The 18,425-nt window shown below is 40.9% G+C and overlaps 1 protein-coding gene across 1 annotated transcript in view; it reads left to right on the top strand.

The window, feature by feature from the left end:
- Window positions 1-18,425, top strand: part of LOC139403957 (calcium channel, voltage-dependent, beta 2b) — a 92,489-nt gene that overhangs the window by 28,744 nt on the left and 45,320 nt on the right. Inside the window, exons 7-9 of the mRNA XM_071147168.1 lie at window positions 1,533-1,613; window positions 5,626-5,684; window positions 5,799-5,908. Of these exons, the coding sequence (XP_071003269.1) occupies window positions 1,533-1,613; window positions 5,626-5,684; window positions 5,799-5,908 (250 nt within the window). The remainder of the gene's footprint in view (window positions 1-1,532; window positions 1,614-5,625; window positions 5,685-5,798; window positions 5,909-18,425) is intronic.

Below are 18,425 nucleotides of genomic sequence, written 5' to 3'. Positions count from 1 at the left end.
TCGAAATTCACCATGCCAGCATGGTGATTGTCACCTCCACATTGAAATTCACCCCTTTAAACATATGGAAACCAGTCCCCACGTCATCGGGAACTAAATGTGAATTTCATTAGGTTGCAGTTGAAATTAGCCCTTTAAAACGTATGGACGCTAGTCCTCACGTCGTCGGGAACTAAAGTTGACTTTTGTCAATGTTTTTTTTTTACTGTGGGAGGGAAGGGAGTGTTTCATTGTTCTCAACCAATGTCTGTTCACTTGGGCGTGGCCACTGAGTGAGCATAGTTTACTTATGAAAACAATTCTCTCATTTAGAAGCTAAAATTACATTGAATCTTTTTACAAATAGTTTTGTATTTAAACATTTAAATTGCACAACAATTCCATGTGAATCTGATAACTAGAATGTGTAGACTTTCCAAGATACAATTTATGTCATCCTATCATCAGATGTAATGTCCCAGACAACTGATCTGACATCATATTCTTTAAGTACCAACGGACACTTTCAACTGGTTGAGAAAGGGAAACATTGTTCCATTCCCAACCTTTTGATGTTCCCATAGTCTCTCTATGTTAACCAAGGGCTTTCCAAGAGTCCATTCTGTAGAGTGGAGAGAAAAGGGGCAAAGGTATTTATGGGGGGGTCATAAACCCAACTGGGAGAAGTCATGACAGGGGTACAAGTTGTTAAGAAGACTTTTAGACCTAGACTTGGTGCTCCAGTACAGTTTGCTGTGCGGTAGCAGAGAGAACAGTCTATGACTTGGGTGGCTGGAGTCTTTGACAATTTTTAGGGTCTTCCTCTGACACTGCCTGGTATAGAGGTTCTGAATAGTCCGTAAGCTTGGCCTCAGTGATGTACTGGGCCATATGCACTACCTTCTCTAGCACCTTGCGGTTGGAGGCCAAGCAGTTGCCATACCAGGCAGTGATGCAACCAGTCTGGATGCTCTCGATGGTGCAGCTGTAGAACTTTTTGAGGATCTGAGGACCCGTGCCCAATCTTTTCAGTCTTCTGAGGGGGAATAGGCATTGTCGTGCCCTCTTCACGTCTTTCTACAAATCCATTATTGTGGGAACACCTCTAAGAGCATGAATTAGGCTGTTTGAGAAGGTTTGATAACCTAAGTAACCGTATTACACATTGTTTGAAGCCCAATATATTGGCTTACAGTAGCTACTGTAGTAGGTAAAAGATGTGTGCTGGAAACCCTTGGTAGAGCATTGGGTGAAGTAGGCATTGTGGTGCTCCTGAATTTCCTTTATATTTTGGCTTCAGAACAATGTCTACATAAAACCTAGTTAATTTTTTAAATATATACTGTGCTTGACAACATTCTCACTTACAAACATTGCCAGCATATAACATTGTGCAAAACAAATGGTGTATTTCATTAAATTACTATATTTTAAACTCACAAGTTTTCATCTCTGTGATGCACCGAATCCTGGGCCAATTCTTCAGCTGCATTGGTTTCCTCTTCCTGTATCCGATTGGTTACTTACTGTTTAATGTGTTGTGATTACTGTAGGGGGAGCAGGTGGCAGCCTATGACGTGGTTCCTACCATGCGGCCTGTGGTGCTGATGGGGCCCTCACTGAAGGGCTTAGAGGTAAGTGGCCCCTACACACACTACCGGGAAATAATCTGACAAAGATCCTTGCAGGATCGAAACTTTTGTTTCAACTGGTGTAGACTTTACATTGAACTGCTTCTGAATCCCTACAATGCAGAGTTAAAAACAAATAATAATAAATAAAATAGAAAATAACACAAGCAGTAAAATACACAAGAATGGAGCTATATACAGGGATCAATGTGCAGAGGTAAGAGGTACTTGAGGTTGATATGTACATGAAGGCAGGGTAAAGAGTCTAGGCATCCGGATAGATATTTATAAGGTATTTGAGGTAGCTATGTACATGAAGACAGAGTCAAGTGACTAGGCATCAGGATAGATAATAATAATATGGTATTTTAGGTAGATATGTACATGAAGGCAGGGTAAAGTGACTAGGCATCAGGATAGATATACAGTGCCTTGCGAAAGTATTCGGCCCCCTTGAACTTTGCGACCTTTTGCCACATTTCAGGCTTCAAACATAAAGATATAAAACTGTATTTTTTTGTGAAGAATCAACAACAAGTGGGACACAATCATGAAGTGGAACGACATTTATTGGATATTTCAAACTTTTTTAACAAATCAAAAACGGAAAAATTGAACATACTTCTTTCTGGAAGAAATATTATTGCATTTTACTCTGAAGAGTAAATAGAAACGTATTTTGACTTGCTGAAACAAAGTTTAGGGGTAGATTTTCGGATTCCTTTCTCTCTATGTTGAACGGGTGGATTACTCAAATCGATAGTGCCAACTAAACAGACTTTTTGGGATATGAAGAAGGATTTTATCTATCTGGGAGCATTTGGATGACAAATCAGAGGGATATTTTAAAAAGTAAGTGAATATTTAATCGCTATTTGTGAATTTATGAAACCTGTGCCAGTAGAAAAATATTTGGATATGGGGCGCCATTCTCAAACAATCGCATGGCATGTTTTCTCTGTAATAGTTACTGGTCTGAACCCTGCCCTGTGCAACTGGGTTCTGGACTTCCTGACGGGCCGCCCCCAGGTGGTGAAGGTAGGAAACATCACCTCCACTCCGCTGATCCTCAACACTGGGGCCCCACAAGGGTGGGTGCTCAGCCCCATCCTTTACTCCCTGTTCACCCGTGACTCTATGGCCAAGCACGCCTCCAACTCCATCGTCAAGTTTGCAGATGATACAACAGCAAAGGCCATGCTGTGGAGGGTAGCATCCTGTATATGTCCCTGCCAAAAAAATCCAAGTTCGTATAACTCCAAATCTATCCTTTCGTAAAAAACATGTTGATAAATGTGAGAGCTCACATGCAGCTGTGTCTCTCTCTCTCTGAGAGGGTATACATTTTAATGACAAGTTTACAAACATTCAGTCTGTTGTGATAAATTGAATTAAAACTTCTATCTCATTATGGTAAGTGGTGAAAGAAGTATAGCCAGTTATAATTGTAATGGCTTAGCAGATAATAAGAAAAGATAAGCATTTACCTGGCTAAAAGAGAAGGAATATAATGTATATTGTTTACCGGAATCTCATTCAACTATTTTAGATGAAGTTGTGTGGAAAAAAGACTAGGGGTGAAGAAACTTAAAAGGGCTGTGTCACGTTCGTCATAATGACCAAGGAGCAGCGTGGTATATGTACATTCTACTTTATTTCATGACTGAACACTGAACAAACGAACAAAATAACAAAACGAACCGTGACGCTAATATGAGTAGTGCAGACAGGCACCTCAGCATAAAACAAGAACCCACGAACACAAAAGGGAAAATGGCTACCTAAATATGATCCCCAATCAGAGACAATGATAAACAGCTGCCTCTGATTGGGAACCATATCAGGCCACCATAGGTATACATATACCTAGACCTACAAAACCTTTAGACATACAAAAAACCATAGACAATACAAAAACTAGCATAGCCACCCTGACCTAACCAAAATATAAAGAAAACAGAGAATCTTAGGTCAGGGCGTGACAGGCTGATTATATTAATTAACAATAATTTTTATCTGAATGTGCAAATTTTCCAAGCAGATCCGCAATCTAGATATTAAATGTTATTGGACTATAAACAGATTTGGCTCATTAATATATACTGTCCAAATAATGATGACCACGCTTCTTTGAAAATATATACAGTATGATAATTTATCTTTTCATCAAACTCTCCACTCAAGAGGAAATTTCTCAATGTAACCAGTGCCTGTAATCTGGTTCAGGTTATTAATCAACCTACTTACTTCCTGACTTTATTATCCCCATGGGGAAATGTTGTTGCAGTGTCATATACACGTTTAAAGTGGCGTTTAAATACAAAACAAAATTGACAATACAACTTTCATAACAGTTACATACCATACTGCACTGCAGCGCACTTCACAAAATAGTTGGCATCGGAAAATGATGTGGATATTTTGAAGCAACATCAGACATCAAGACATCTCAAGACATCAGTCAGGAAGTTAAAGCTTGGTCGCAAATGGGTCTTCCAAATGGACAATGACCCCAAGCATACAGTGGGGAGAACAAGTATTTGATACACTGCAAAGCTGCTTATTGCCTATTGTCCTGTAGCCCATCCCAGCCTTGTGCAGGTCTACAATTTTATCCCTGACGTCCTTACACCCTCTCTGGTCTTGGCCATTGTGGAGAGGTTGGAGTCTGTTTGATTGAGTGTGTGGAAAGGTGTCTTTTATACAGGTAACGAGTTCAAACAGGTGCAGTTAATACAGGTAATGTGTGGAGAACAGGAGGGCTTCTGAAATGCTGTCCCCATTCCACCTGACTGTGCTGCTGCTCCAGTTTCAACTATTCTGCCTTATTATTATTCGACCATGCTGGTCATTTATGAACATTTGAACATCTTGACCATGTTTTGTTATAATCTCCACCCGGCACAGCCAGAAGAAGACTGGCCACCCCACATAGCCTGGTTCCTCTCTAGGTTTCTTCCTAGGTTTTGGCCTTTCTAGGGAGTTTTTCCTAGCCACCGTGCTTCTACACCTGCATTGCTTGCTGTTTGGGGTTTTAGGCTGGGTTTCTGTACAGCACTTTGAGATATCAGCTGATGTACGAAGGGCTATATAAATACATTTGATTTGATTTGATTTGATTTGAAAGAAAAACTAACAGGTCTGTGAGAGCCGGAATTCTTACTGGTTGGTAGGTGACTTATGTCATGCAATAAAATTCAAAATAAAATTCAAAAATCATACAATGTTATTTTCTGGATTTTTGTTTTAGATTCCGTCTCTCACAGTTGAAGTGTACCTATGGTAAACATTACAGACCTCTACATGCTTTGTAAGTAGGAAAACCTGCAAAATGTATCAAATACTTGTTCTCCCCACTGTACTTCCAAAGTTGTGGAAAAATGGCTTAAGGACAACAAAGTCAAGGTATAGGACATTGTGGGCAGAACTGAAATAAACGTGTGTGAGCAAGGAGGCCTAAAAACCTGACTCCGTTACACCAGCTCTGTCAGGAGGAATGGGTCAAAATGCATCCAATTTATTGTGGGAAGCTTGTGGAAGGCTACCCAAAACGTTTGCCCCAAGTTAACCTCAATTTAAAGGCAATGCTACCAAATACTAATTGAGTGTATGTAAACTTCTGACCCATTGGGAATGTGATGAAAGAAATAAAAGCTGAAATAAATCATTCTCTCTACTATTATTCTGACATTTCACATTCTTAAAATAAAGTGGTGATCCTAACTGACTTAAAACAGGGAATTTTTACTAGGATTAAATGTCAGCAATAGTGAAAAACTGAGTTTAAATGTATGTGGCTAAGGTGTATGTAAAACTTCCGACTTCAACTGTATATATTTTAGAATAAGGCTGTAATGTAACAAAATGTGGAAAGTCAATGGGTTTTAATACTTTCCGAAAGGACTGTACATGTGCTGGAGGAGCCATCTAATGTAACATACTGTACATGTGATGGAGGAGCCATCTGATGTTACATACTGTACATGTGATGGAGGGTGTTTCTGTGTGATCCTAGGTAACAGACATGATGCAGAAAGCACTCTTCGACTTTTTAAAACACAGATTTGAAGGGAGGTGAGTTATACAGGTTGTATCAACTGTGGATTTGACAATAAATACAATATACATATTGTTTATCCAAACGTTTTAACTTCAAATAAAATATCACGTTTGCTCTGTATTTCTCAGAATTACTATAACTCGTGTGACTGCAGACATCGCTCTAGCGAAGCGGTCCATACTCAACAACCCCAACAAGAAAGCCCTGATGGACCGATCAAACACACGCTCTAACCTAGGTAAGGTATCGGTTAACTACCTAACCCCAGCCCTAATCCTCTAACCCCAGCCCTAATCCTCTAACCCCAACCCCCGTAATTCTAACGGTGTCATGGTAACTAATCTAGATTAAAGTATGGGCTAACACACCTTACCACAGCTACCATACTTTACAATACAATATTATAGCAACCATATTTTAAAATACAATATTATAGAAACCATACAGTGATCGGCCAGGTTTCTAAAATAAATATTACACCCAATCAGAACAGGTTTATGTTGGGGTAATGCCCATACCCAATCAGAACAGGTTTATATCGGGGTAATGCCCATACCCAATCAGAACAGGTTTATATCGGGGTAATGCCAATACCCAATCAGAACAGGTTTATGTCGGGGTAATGCCCATACCCAATCAAACCAGGTTTATATCAGGGTAATGCCAATACCCAATCAGAACAGGTTTATATCGGGGTAATGCCAATACCCAATCAAACCAGGTTTATATCGGGGTAATGTCCATACCCAATCAAACCAGGTTTATATCGGGGTAATGTCCATACCCTAACAGACCAGGTTTATATCGGGGTAATGCCCATACCCAATCAGAACAGGTTTATATCGGGGTAATGTCCATACCCAATCAAACCAGGTTTATATCAGGGTAATGTCCATACCCAATCAGAACAGGTTTATATCGGGGTAATGTCCATACCCAATCACAGCAGGTTTATGTCGGGGTAATGTATCATACCACGTCAGAACAGTGTTGATAATGAGGTAATGTATAATACCATGTCAGAACAGGGTTGATAATGAGGTAATGTATCATACCCGGTTCCACCTAGAGACCGTCCTAGAGACATTAATGACACTCAGTGTGTCCAATTTACTCATTATGATTTCCCTGTTAATTAAAAGACGCGTTTTCTGTTGTCCTTTGCAGAAGCTTGAATTATTTACTATGTTCGTTCGTTTCCTTAGTGAGTTTTCGAAACTTAGTGTTTGTTGGTTTTTGAAGGAACTGTGATCTTGCGGATTCCTTTTCTCAGTAAAGTATTATGTTATGTCACACACCCAATCAGGACAGGGTCTACAGTATATTGACTAACCTAACTGTATGGTAGTGGGAAAGTAATTAACTTGGTTCTTTACACCCTGTCCCTCTCTTTGCTGTCTGGTTCCAGATACTGCTGGTATGTACAATACTACTAATATAATATAATACATTAACCATAGTGTAAGCAGGTGTATGACTAAAACAGTGTTAGCTCATTTGAGTCTGACCCTCTTCCTCACTGCTGTTCAAAGAGCAACTGTATAGAAACCCTCCCACTGGTCTACGTGGAGACTGTGCTGTTTAGAAACCCTCCCACTGGTCTGCGTGTAGACTGTGCTGTTTAGAAACCCTCCCACTGGTCTACCTATAGACTGTGCTGTCTATAAACCCTACCACTAGTCTACCTATAGACTGTGCTGTCTATAAACCCTACCACTAGTCTACCTATAGACTGTGCTGTCTATAAACCCTACCACTAGTCTATGTGTAGACTGTTCTGTATAGAAACCCTACCACTGGTCTACGTGTAGACTGTGATGTCTATAAACCCTACCACTAGTCTACCTATAGACTGTGCTGTCTATAAACCCTACCACTAGTCTAAGTGTAGACTGTGCTGTATAGAAACCCTACCACTGGTCTACCTATAGACTGTGCTGTCTATAAACCCTACCACTAGTCAATGTGTAGACTGTTCTGTATAGAAACCCTACCACTAGTCTACCTATAGACTGTGCTGTCTATAAACCCTACCACTAGTCTACCTATAGACTGTGCTGTCTATAAACCCTACCACTAGTCTACATATAGACTTTGATGTCTATAAACTCTAACACTAGTCTACCTATAGACTGTGATGTCTATAAACTCTAACACTAGTCTACCTATATACTGTGCTGTCTATAAACTCTAACACTAGTCTACCTATAGACTGTGCTGTATATAAACTCTATCACTAGTCTACCTATAGACTGTGCTGTCTATAAACCCTACCACTGGTCTACCTATAGACTGTGCTGTCTATAAACCCTACCACTAGTCAATGTGTAGACTGTTCTGTATAGAAACCCTACCACTGGTCTACCTATAGACTGTGCTGTCTATAAACCCTACCACTAGTCAATGTGTAGACTGTTCTGTATAGAAACCCTACCACTAGTCTACCTATAGACTGTGCTGTCTATAAACCCTACCACTAGTCTACCTATAGACTGTGCTGTCTATAAACCCTACCACTAGTCTACCTATAGACTGTGCTGTCTATAAACTCTAACGCTAGTCTACCTATATACTGTGCTGTCTATAAACTCTAACACTAGTCTACCTATATACTGTGCTGTCTATAAACTCTAACACTAGTCTACCTATAGACTGTGCTGTCTATAAACACTAACACTAGTCTACCTATAGACTGTGCTGTCTATAAACCTTACCACTAGTATACCTATAGACTGTGCTGTCTATAAACTCTAACACTAGTCTACCTATAGACTGTGCTGTCTATAAACCCTACCACTAGTCTACCTATAGACTGTGCTGTCTATAAACCCTACCACTAGTCTACCTATAGACTGTGCTGTCTATAAACTCTAACACTAGTCTACCTATATACTGTGCTGTCTATAAACTCTAACACTAGTCTACCTATAGACTGTGCTGTCTATAAACCCTACCACTAGTCTACCTATAGACTGTGCTGTCTATAAACCCTAGCACTAGTCTACCTATAGACTGTTCTGTCTATAAACCCTACCACTAGTCTACATATAGACTGTGATGTCTATAAACTCTAACACTAGTCTACCTATAGACTGTGCTGTCTATAAACTCTAACACTAGTCTACCTATAGACTGTGCTGTCTATAAACCTTACCACTAGTATACCTATAGACTGTGCTGTCTATAAACTCTAACACTAGTCTACCTATAGACTGTGCTGTCTATAAACCCTACCACTAGTCTACCTATAGACTGTGCTGTCTATAAACCCTAGCACTAGTCTACCTATAGACTCTTCTGTCTATAAACCCTACCACTAGTCTACCTATAGACTGTGATGTCTATAAACTCTAACACTAGTCTACCTATATACTGTGCTGTCTATAAACTCTAACACTAGTCTACCTATAGACTGTGCTGTCTATAAACTCTAACACTAGTCTACCTATAGACTGTGCTGTCTATAAACCCTACCACTAGTCTACCTATAGACTGTGCTGTCTATAAACTCTAACACTAGTCTACCTATATACTGTGCTGTCTATAAACTCTAACACTAGTCTACCTATAGACTGTGCTGTCTATAAACCCTACCACTAGTCTACCTATAGACTGTGCTGTCTATAAACCCTAGCACTAGTCTACCTATAGACTGTTCTGTCTATAAACCCTACCACTAGTCTACATATAGACTTTGATGTCTATAAACTCTAACACTAGTCTACCTATAGACTGTGCTGTCTATAAACCCTAGCACTAGTCTACCTATAGACTCTTCTGTCTATAAACCCTACCACAAGTCTACCTATAGACTGTGATGTCTATAAACTCTAACACTAGTCTACCTATATACTGTGCTGTCTATAAACTCTAACACTAGTCTACCTATAGACTGTGCTGTCTATAAACTCTATCACTAGTCTACCTATAGACTGTGCTGTCTATAAACCCTAGCACTAGTCTACCTATAGACTGTTCTGTCTATAAACCCTACCACTAGTCTACATATAGACTGTGATGTCTATAAACTCTAACACTAGTCTACCTATAGACTGTTCTGTCTATAAACCCTACCAGTAGTCTACATATAGACTGTGCTGTCTATAAACTCTAACACTAGTCTACCTATATACTGTGCTGTCTATAAACTCTAACACTAGTCTACCTATAGACTGTGCTGTCTATAAACCCTACCACTAGTCTACCTATAGACTGTGCTGTCTATAAACCCTAGCACTAGTCTACCTACAGACTGTTCTGTCTATAAACCCTACCACTAGTCTACATATAGACTGTGATGTCTATAAACTCTAACACTAGTCTACCTATAGACTGTGCTGTCTATAAACCCTAGCACTAGTCTACCTATAGACTGTTCTGTCTATAAACCCTACCACTAGTCTACATATAGACTGTGATGTCTATAAACTCTAACACTAGTCTACCTATAGACTGTGCTGTCTATAAACCTTACCACTAGTATACCTATAGACTGTGCTGTCTATAAACTCTAACACTAGTCTACCTATAGACTGTGCTGTCTATAAACTCTATCACTAGTCTACCTATAGACTGTGCTGTCTATAAACCCTAGCACTAGTCTACCTATAGACTGTTCTGTCTATAAACCCTACCACTAGTCTACATATAGACTGTGATGTCTATAAACTCTAACACTAGTCTACCTATAGACTGTTCTGTCTATAAACCCTACCAGTAGTCTACATATAGACTGTGCTGTCTATAAACTCTAACACTAGTCTACCTATATACTGTGCTGTCTATAAACTCTAACACTAGTCTACCTATAGACTGTGCTGTCTATAAACCCTACCACTAGTCTACCTATAGACTGTGCTGTCTATAAACCCTAGCACTAGTCTACCTACAGACTGTTCTGTCTATAAACCCTACCACTAGTCTACATATAGACTGTGATGTCTATAAACTCTAACACTAGTCTACCTATAGACTGTGCTGTCTTATACCCTAGCACTAGTCTACCTATAGACTGTTCTGTCTATAAACCCTACCACTAGTCTACATATAGACTGTGATGTCTATAAACTCTAACACTAGTCTACCTATAGACTGTGCTGTCTATAAACCTTACCACTAGTATACCTATAGACTGTGCTGTCTATAAACTCTAACACTAGTCTACCTATAGACTGTGCTGTCTATAAACCCTACCACTAGTCTACCTATAGACTGTGCTGTCTATAAACCCTAGCACTAGTCTACCTATAGACTGTTCTGTCTATAAACCCTACCACTAGTCTACATATAAACTGTGATGTCTATAAACTCTAACACTAGTCTACCTATAGACTGTACTGTCTATAAACCTTACCACTAGTATACCTATAGACTGTGCTGTCTATAAACTCTAACACTAGTCTACCTATAGACTGTGCTGTCTATAAACCCTACCACTAGTCTACCTATAGACTGTGCTGTCTATAAACCCTAGCACTAGTCTACCTATAGACTGTTCTGTCTATAAACCCTACCACTAGTCTACATATAGACTGTGATGTCTATAAACTCTAACACTAGTCTACCTATAGACTGTTCTGTCTATAAACCCTACCACTAGTCTACATATAGACTGTGATGTCTATAAACTCTAACACTAGTCTACCTATAGACTGTGCTGTCTATAAACCCTACCACTAGTCTACCTATAGACTGTGCTGTCTATAAACTCTAACACTAGTCTACCTATATACTGTGCTGTCTATAAACTCTAACACTAGTCTACCTATAGACTGTGCTGTCTATAAACCCTACCACTAGTCTACCTATAGACTGTGCTGTCTATAAACCCTAGCACCAGTCTACTTATAGACTGTTCTGTCTATAAACCCTACCACTAGTCTACATATAGACTGTGATGTCTATAAACTCTAACACTAGTCTACCTATAGACTGTGCTGTCTATAAACCCTAGCACTAGTCTACCTATAGACTGTTCTGTCTATAAACACTACCACTAGTCTACATATAGACTGTGATGTCTATAAACTCTAACACTAGTCTACCTATAGACTGTGCTGTCTATAAACCTTACCACTAGTATACCTATAGACTGTGCTGTCTATAAACTCTAACACTAGTCTACATATAGACTGTGATGTCTATAAACCCTACCACTAGTCTACCTATAGACTGTGCTGTCTATAAACCCTAGCACTAGTCTACCTATAGACTGTTCTGTCTATAAACCCTACCACTAGTCTACATATAGACTGTGATGTCTATAAACTCTAACACTAGTCTACCTATAGACTGTTCTGTCTATAAACCCTACCACTAGTCTATATATAGACTGTGCTGTCTATAAACTCTAACACTAGTCTACCTATAGACTGTGCTGTCTATAAACCCTAGCACTAGTCTACCTATAGACTGTTCTGTCTATAAACACTACCACTAGTCTACATATAGACTGTGATGTCTATAAACTCTAACACTAGTCTACCTATAGACTGTGCTGTCTATAAACCTTACCACTAGTATACCTATAGACTGTGCTGTCTATAAACTCTAACACTAGTCTACATATAGACTGTGCTGTCTATAAACCCTACCACTAGTCTACCTATAGACTGTGCTGTCTATAAACTCTAACACTAGTCTACATATAGACTGTGATGTCTATAAACCCTACCACTAGTCTACCTATAGACTGTGCTGTCTATAAACCCTAGCACTAGTCTACCTATAGACTGTTCTGTCTATAAACACTACCACTAGTCTACATATAGACTGTGATGTCTATAAACTCTAACACTAGTCTACCTATAGACTGTTCTGTCTATAAACACTACCACTAGTCTACATATAGACTGTGATGTCTATAAACTCTAACACTAGTCTACCTATAGACTGTGCTGTCTATAAACCTTACCACTAGTATACCTATAGACTGTGCTGTCTATAAACTCTAACACTAGTCTACATATAGACTGTGATGTCTATAAACTCTAACACTAGTCTACCTATAGACTGTGCTGTCTATAAACCCTAGCACTAGTCTACCTATAGACTGTTCTGTCTATAAACCCTACCACTAGTCTACATATAGACTGTGATGTCTATAAACTCTAACACTAGTCTACCTATAGACTGTTCTGTCTATAAACCCTACCACTAGTCTATATATAGACTGTGCTGTCTATAAACTCTAACACTAGTCTACCTATAGACTGTGCTGTCTATAAACCCTAGCACTAGTCTACCTATAGACTGTTCTGTCTATAAACACTACCACTAGTCTACATATAGACTGTGATGTCTATAAACTCTAACACTAGTCTACCTATAGACTGTGCTGTCTATAAACCTTACCACTAGTATACCTATAGACTGTGCTGTCTATAAACTCTAACACTAGTCTACATATAGACTGTGCTGTCTATAAACCCTACCACTAGTCTACCTATAGACTGTGCTGTCTATAAACCCTAGCACTAGTCTACCTATAGACTGTTCTGTCTATAAACCCTACCACTAGTCTACATATAGACTGTGATGTCTATAAACTCTAACACTAGTCTACCTATAGACTGTTCTGTCTATAAACCCTACCACTAGTCTATATATAGACTGCGCTGTCTATAAACTCTAACACTAGTCTACCTATAGACTGTGCTGTCTATAAACCCTACCACTAGTCTACCTATAGACTGTGCTGTCTATAAACCCTAGCACTAGTCTACCTATAGACTGTTCTGTCTATAAACCCTACCACTAGTATACATATAGACTGTGATGTCTATAAACTCTAACACTAGTCTACCTATAGACTGTGCTGTCTATAAACCCTAGCACTAGTCTACCTATAGACTGTTCTGTCTATAAACCCTACCACTAGTCTACATATAGACTGTGATGTCTATAAACTCTAACACTAGTCTACCTATAGACTGTGCTGTCTATAAACCTTACCACTAGTATACCTATAGACTGTGCAGTCTATAAACTCTAACACTAGTCTACCTATAGACTGTGCTGTCTATAAACCCTACCACTAGTCTACCTATAGACTGTGCTGTCTATAAACCCTAGCACTAGTCTACCTATAGACTGTTCTGTCTATAAACCCTACCACTAGTCTACATATAGACTGTGATGTCTATAAACTCTAACACTAGTCTACCTATAGACTGTTCTGTCTATAAACCCTACCACTAGTCTATATATAGACTGTGCTGTCTATAAACTCTAACACTAGTCTACCTATAGACTTGGCTGTCTATAAACCCTACCACTAGTCTACCTATAGACTGTGCTGTCTATAAACCCTAGCACTAGTCTACCTATAGACTGTTCTGTCTATAAACCCTACCACTAGTATACATATAGACTGTGATGTCTATAAACTCTAACACTAGTCTACCTATAGACTGTGCTGTCTATAAACCCTAGCACTAGTCTACCTATAGACTGTGCTGTCTATAAACCCTACCACTAGTCTACCTATAGACTGTGCTGTCTATCAACTCTAAAACTAGTCTACCTATATACTGTGCTGTCTATAAACCCTACCACTAGTCTACCTATAGACTGTGCTGTCTATAAACCCTAGCACTAGTCTACCTATAGACTGTGCTGTCTATAAACCCTACCACTAGTCTACCTATAGACTGTGCTGTCTATAAACCCTAGCACTAGTCTACCTATAGACTGTGCTGTCTATAAACCCTAGCACTAGTCTACCTATAGACTGTTCTGTCTATAAACCCTACCACTAGTCTACATATAGACTTTGATGTCTATAAACTCTAACACTAGTCTACCTATAGACTGTGCTGTCTGTAAACCCTAGCACTAGTCTACCTATAGACTGTTCTGTCTATAAACCCTACCACTAGTCTACATATAGACTTTGATGTCTATAAACTCTAACACTAGTCTACCTATAGACTGTGCTGTCTGTAAACCCTAGCACTAGTCTACCTATAGACTCTTCTGTCTATAAACCCTACCACTAGTCTACCTATAGACTGTGATGTCTATAAACTCTAACACTAGTCTACCTATATACTGTGCTGTCTATAAACTCTAACACTAGTCTACCTATAGACTGTGCTGTCTATAAACTCTATCACTAGTCTACCTATAGACTGTGCTGTCTATAAACCCTAGCACTAGTCTACCTATAGACTGTTCTGTCTATAAACCCTACCAGTAGTCTACATATAGACTGTGCTGTCTATAAACTCTAACACTAGTCTACCTATATACTGTGCTGTCTATAAACTCTAACACTAGTCTAAATCAAATCAAATCAAATTTTATTTGTCACATACACATGGTTAGCAGATGTTAATGCGAGTGTAGCGAAATGCTTGTGCTTCTAGTTCCGACAATGCAGTAATAACAAGTAATCTAACTAACAATTCCAAAACTACTGTCTTGTACACAGTGTAAGGGGATAAAGAATATGTACATAAGGATATATGAATGAGTGATGGTACAGAGCAGCATAGGCAAGATACAGTAGATGGTATCGGGTACAGTATGTACAAATGAGATGAGTATGTAAACAAAGTGGCATAGTATAGTATAAAGTGGCTAGTGATACATGTATTACATAAGGATACCGTCGATGATATAGAGTACAGTATATACGTATGCGTATGAGATGAATAATGTAGGGTAAGTAACATTTATATAAGGTAGCATTGTTTAAAGTGGCTAGTGATATATTTACATCATTTCCCATCAATTCCCATTATTAAAGTGGCTGGAGTTGAGTCAGTGTCAGTGTGTTGGCAGCAGCCACTCAGTGTTAGTGATGGCTGTTTAACAGTCTGATGGCCTTGAGATAGAAGCTGTTTTTCAGTCTCTCGGTCCCAGCTTTGATGCACCTGTACTGACCTCGCCTTCTGGATGATAGCGGGGTGAACAGGCAGTGGCTCGGGTGGTTGATGTCCTTGATGATCTTTATGGCCTTCCTGTGACATCGGGTGGTGTAGGTGTCCTGGAGGGCAGGTAGTTTGCCCCCGGTGATGCGTTGTGCAGACCTCACTACCCTCTGGAGAGCCTTACGGTTGAGGGCGGTGCAGTTGCCATACCAGGCGGTGATACAGCCCGCCAGGATGCTCTCGATTGTGCATCTGTAGAAGTTTGTGAGTGCTTTTGGTGACAAGCCGAATTTCTTCAGCCTCCTGAGGTTGAAGAGGCGCTGCTGCGCCTTCTTCACGATGCTGTCTGTGTGAGTGGACCAATTCAGTTTGTCTGTGATGTGTATGCCGAGGAACTTAAAACTTGCTACCCTCTCCACTACTGTTCCATCGATGTGGATAGGGGGGTGTTCCCTCTGCTGTTTCCTGAAGTCCACAATCATCTCCTTAGTTTTGTTGACGTTGAGTGTGAGGTTGTTTTCCTGACACCACACTCCGAGGGCCCTCACCTCCTCCCTGTAGGCCGTCTCATCGTTGTTGGTAATCAAGCCTACCACTGTTGTGTCGTCCGCAAACTTGATGATTGAGTTGGAGGCGTGCGTGGCCACGCAGTCGTGGGTGAACAGGGAGTACAGGAGAGGGCTCAGAACGCAACCTTGTGGGGCCCCAGTGTTGAGGATCAGCGGGGAGGAGATGTTGTTGCCTACCCTCACCACCTGGGGGCGGCCCGTCAGGAAGTCCAGTACCCAGTTGCACAGGGCGGGGTCGAGACCCAGGGTCTCGAGCTTGATGACGAGCTTGGAGGGTACTATGGTGTTGAATGCCGAGCTGTAGTCGATGAACAGCATTCTCACATAGGTATTCCTCTTGTCCAGATGGGTTAGGGCAGTGTGCAGTGTGGTTGAGATTGCATCGTCTGTGGACCTATTTGGGCGGTAAGCAAATTGGAGTGGGTCTAGGGTGTCAGGTAGGGTGGAGGTGATATGGTCCTTGACTAGTCTCTCAAAGCACTTCATGATGACGGATGTGAGTGCTACGGGGCGGTAGTCATTTAGCTCAGTTACCTTAGCTTTCTTGGGAACAGGAACAATGGTGGCCCTCTTGAAGCATGTGGGAACAGCAGACTGGTATAGGGATTGATTGAATATGTCCGTAAACACACCGGCCAGCTGGTCTGCGCATGCTCTGAGGGCGCGGCTGGGGATGCCATCTGGGCCTGCAGCCTTGCGAGGGTTAACACGTTTAAATGTCTTACTCACCTCGGCTGCAGTGAAGGAGAGACCGCATGTTTTCGTTGCAGGCCGTGTCAGTGGCACTGTATTGTCCTCAAAGCGGGCAAAAAAGTTATTTAGTCTGCCTGGGAGCAAGACATCCTGGTCCGTGACTGGGCTGGGTTTCTTCCTGTAGTCCGTGATTGACTGTAGACCCTGCCACATGCCTCTTGTGTCTGAGCCGTTGAATTGAGATTCTACTTTGTCTCTGTACTGGCGCTTAGCTTGTTTGATAGCCTTGCGGAGGGAATAGCTGCACTGTTTGTATTCGGTCATGTTACCCGACACCTTGCCCTGATTAAAAGCAGTGGTTCGCGCTTTCAGTTTCACACGAAGGCTGCCATCAATCCACGGTTTCTGGTTAGGGAATGTTTTAATCGTTGCTATGGGAACGACATCTTCAACGCACGTTCTAATGAACTCGCACACCGAATCAGCGTATTCGTCAATGTTGTTATCTGACGCAATACGAAACATCTCCCAGTCCACGTGATGGAAGCAGTCTTGGAGTGTGGAGTCAGCTTGGTCGGACCAGCGTTGGACAGACCTCAGCGTGGGAGCCTCTTGTTTTAGTTTCTGTCTGTAGGCAGGGATCAACAAAATGGAGTCGTGGTCAGCTTTTCCGAAAGGGGGGCGGGGCAGGGCCTTATATGCGTCGCGGAAGTTAGAGTAACAATGGTCCAAGGTCTTTCCTCCCCTGGTTGCGCAATCGATATGCTGATAAAATTTGGGGAGTCTTGTTTTCAGATTAGCCTTGTTAAAATCCCCAGCTACAATGAATGCAGCCTCCGGATAAATTGTTTCCAGTTTGCAGAGAGTTAAATAAAGTTCGTTCAGAGCCATCGATGTGTCTGCTTGGGGGGGGATATATACGGCTGTGATTATAATCGAAGAGAATTCTCTTGGTAGATAATGCGGTCTACATTTGATTGTGAGGAATTCTAAATCAGGTGAACAGAAGGATTTGAGTTCCTGTATGTTTCTTTCATCGCACCATGTCACGTTAGTCATAAGGCATACGCCCCCGCCCCTCTTTTTACCAGAAAGATGTTTTTTCCTGTCTGCGCGATGCGTGGAGAAACCTGTTGGCTGCACCGCTTCGGATTGCGTCTCTCCAGTAAGCCACGTTTCCGTGAAGCAAAGAACGTTACAGTCTCTGATGTCCCTCTGGAATGCTACCCTTGCTCGGATTTCATCAACCTTGTTGTCAAGAGACTGGACATTGGCAAGAAGAATGCTAGGGAGTGGTGCGCGCTGTGCCCGTCTCCGGAGTCTGACCAGTAGACCGCCTCGTTTCCCTCTCTTTCGGAGTCGTTTTTTTGGGTCGCTGCATAGGATCCACTCCTTTGTCCTGTTTGTAAGGCAGAACACAGGATCCGCGTCGCGAAAAACATATTCTTGGTCGTACTGATGGTGAGTTGATGCTGATCTTATATTCAGTAGTTCTTCTCGACTGTATGTAATGAAACCTAAGATGACCTGGGGTACTAATGTAAGAAATAACACGTAAAAAAACAAAAAACTGCATAGTTTCCTAGGAACGCGAAGCGAGGCGGCCATCTCTGTCGGC

This window comes from Oncorhynchus clarkii, unplaced genomic scaffold (genome assembly GCF_045791955.1).
Source record: "Oncorhynchus clarkii lewisi isolate Uvic-CL-2024 unplaced genomic scaffold, UVic_Ocla_1.0 unplaced_contig_6826_pilon_pilon, whole genome shotgun sequence".
Classification (NCBI taxonomy): Eukaryota; Metazoa; Chordata; class Actinopteri; order Salmoniformes; family Salmonidae; genus Oncorhynchus; species Oncorhynchus clarkii.
This window is presented reverse-complemented; position numbering and strand designations above follow the sequence as displayed.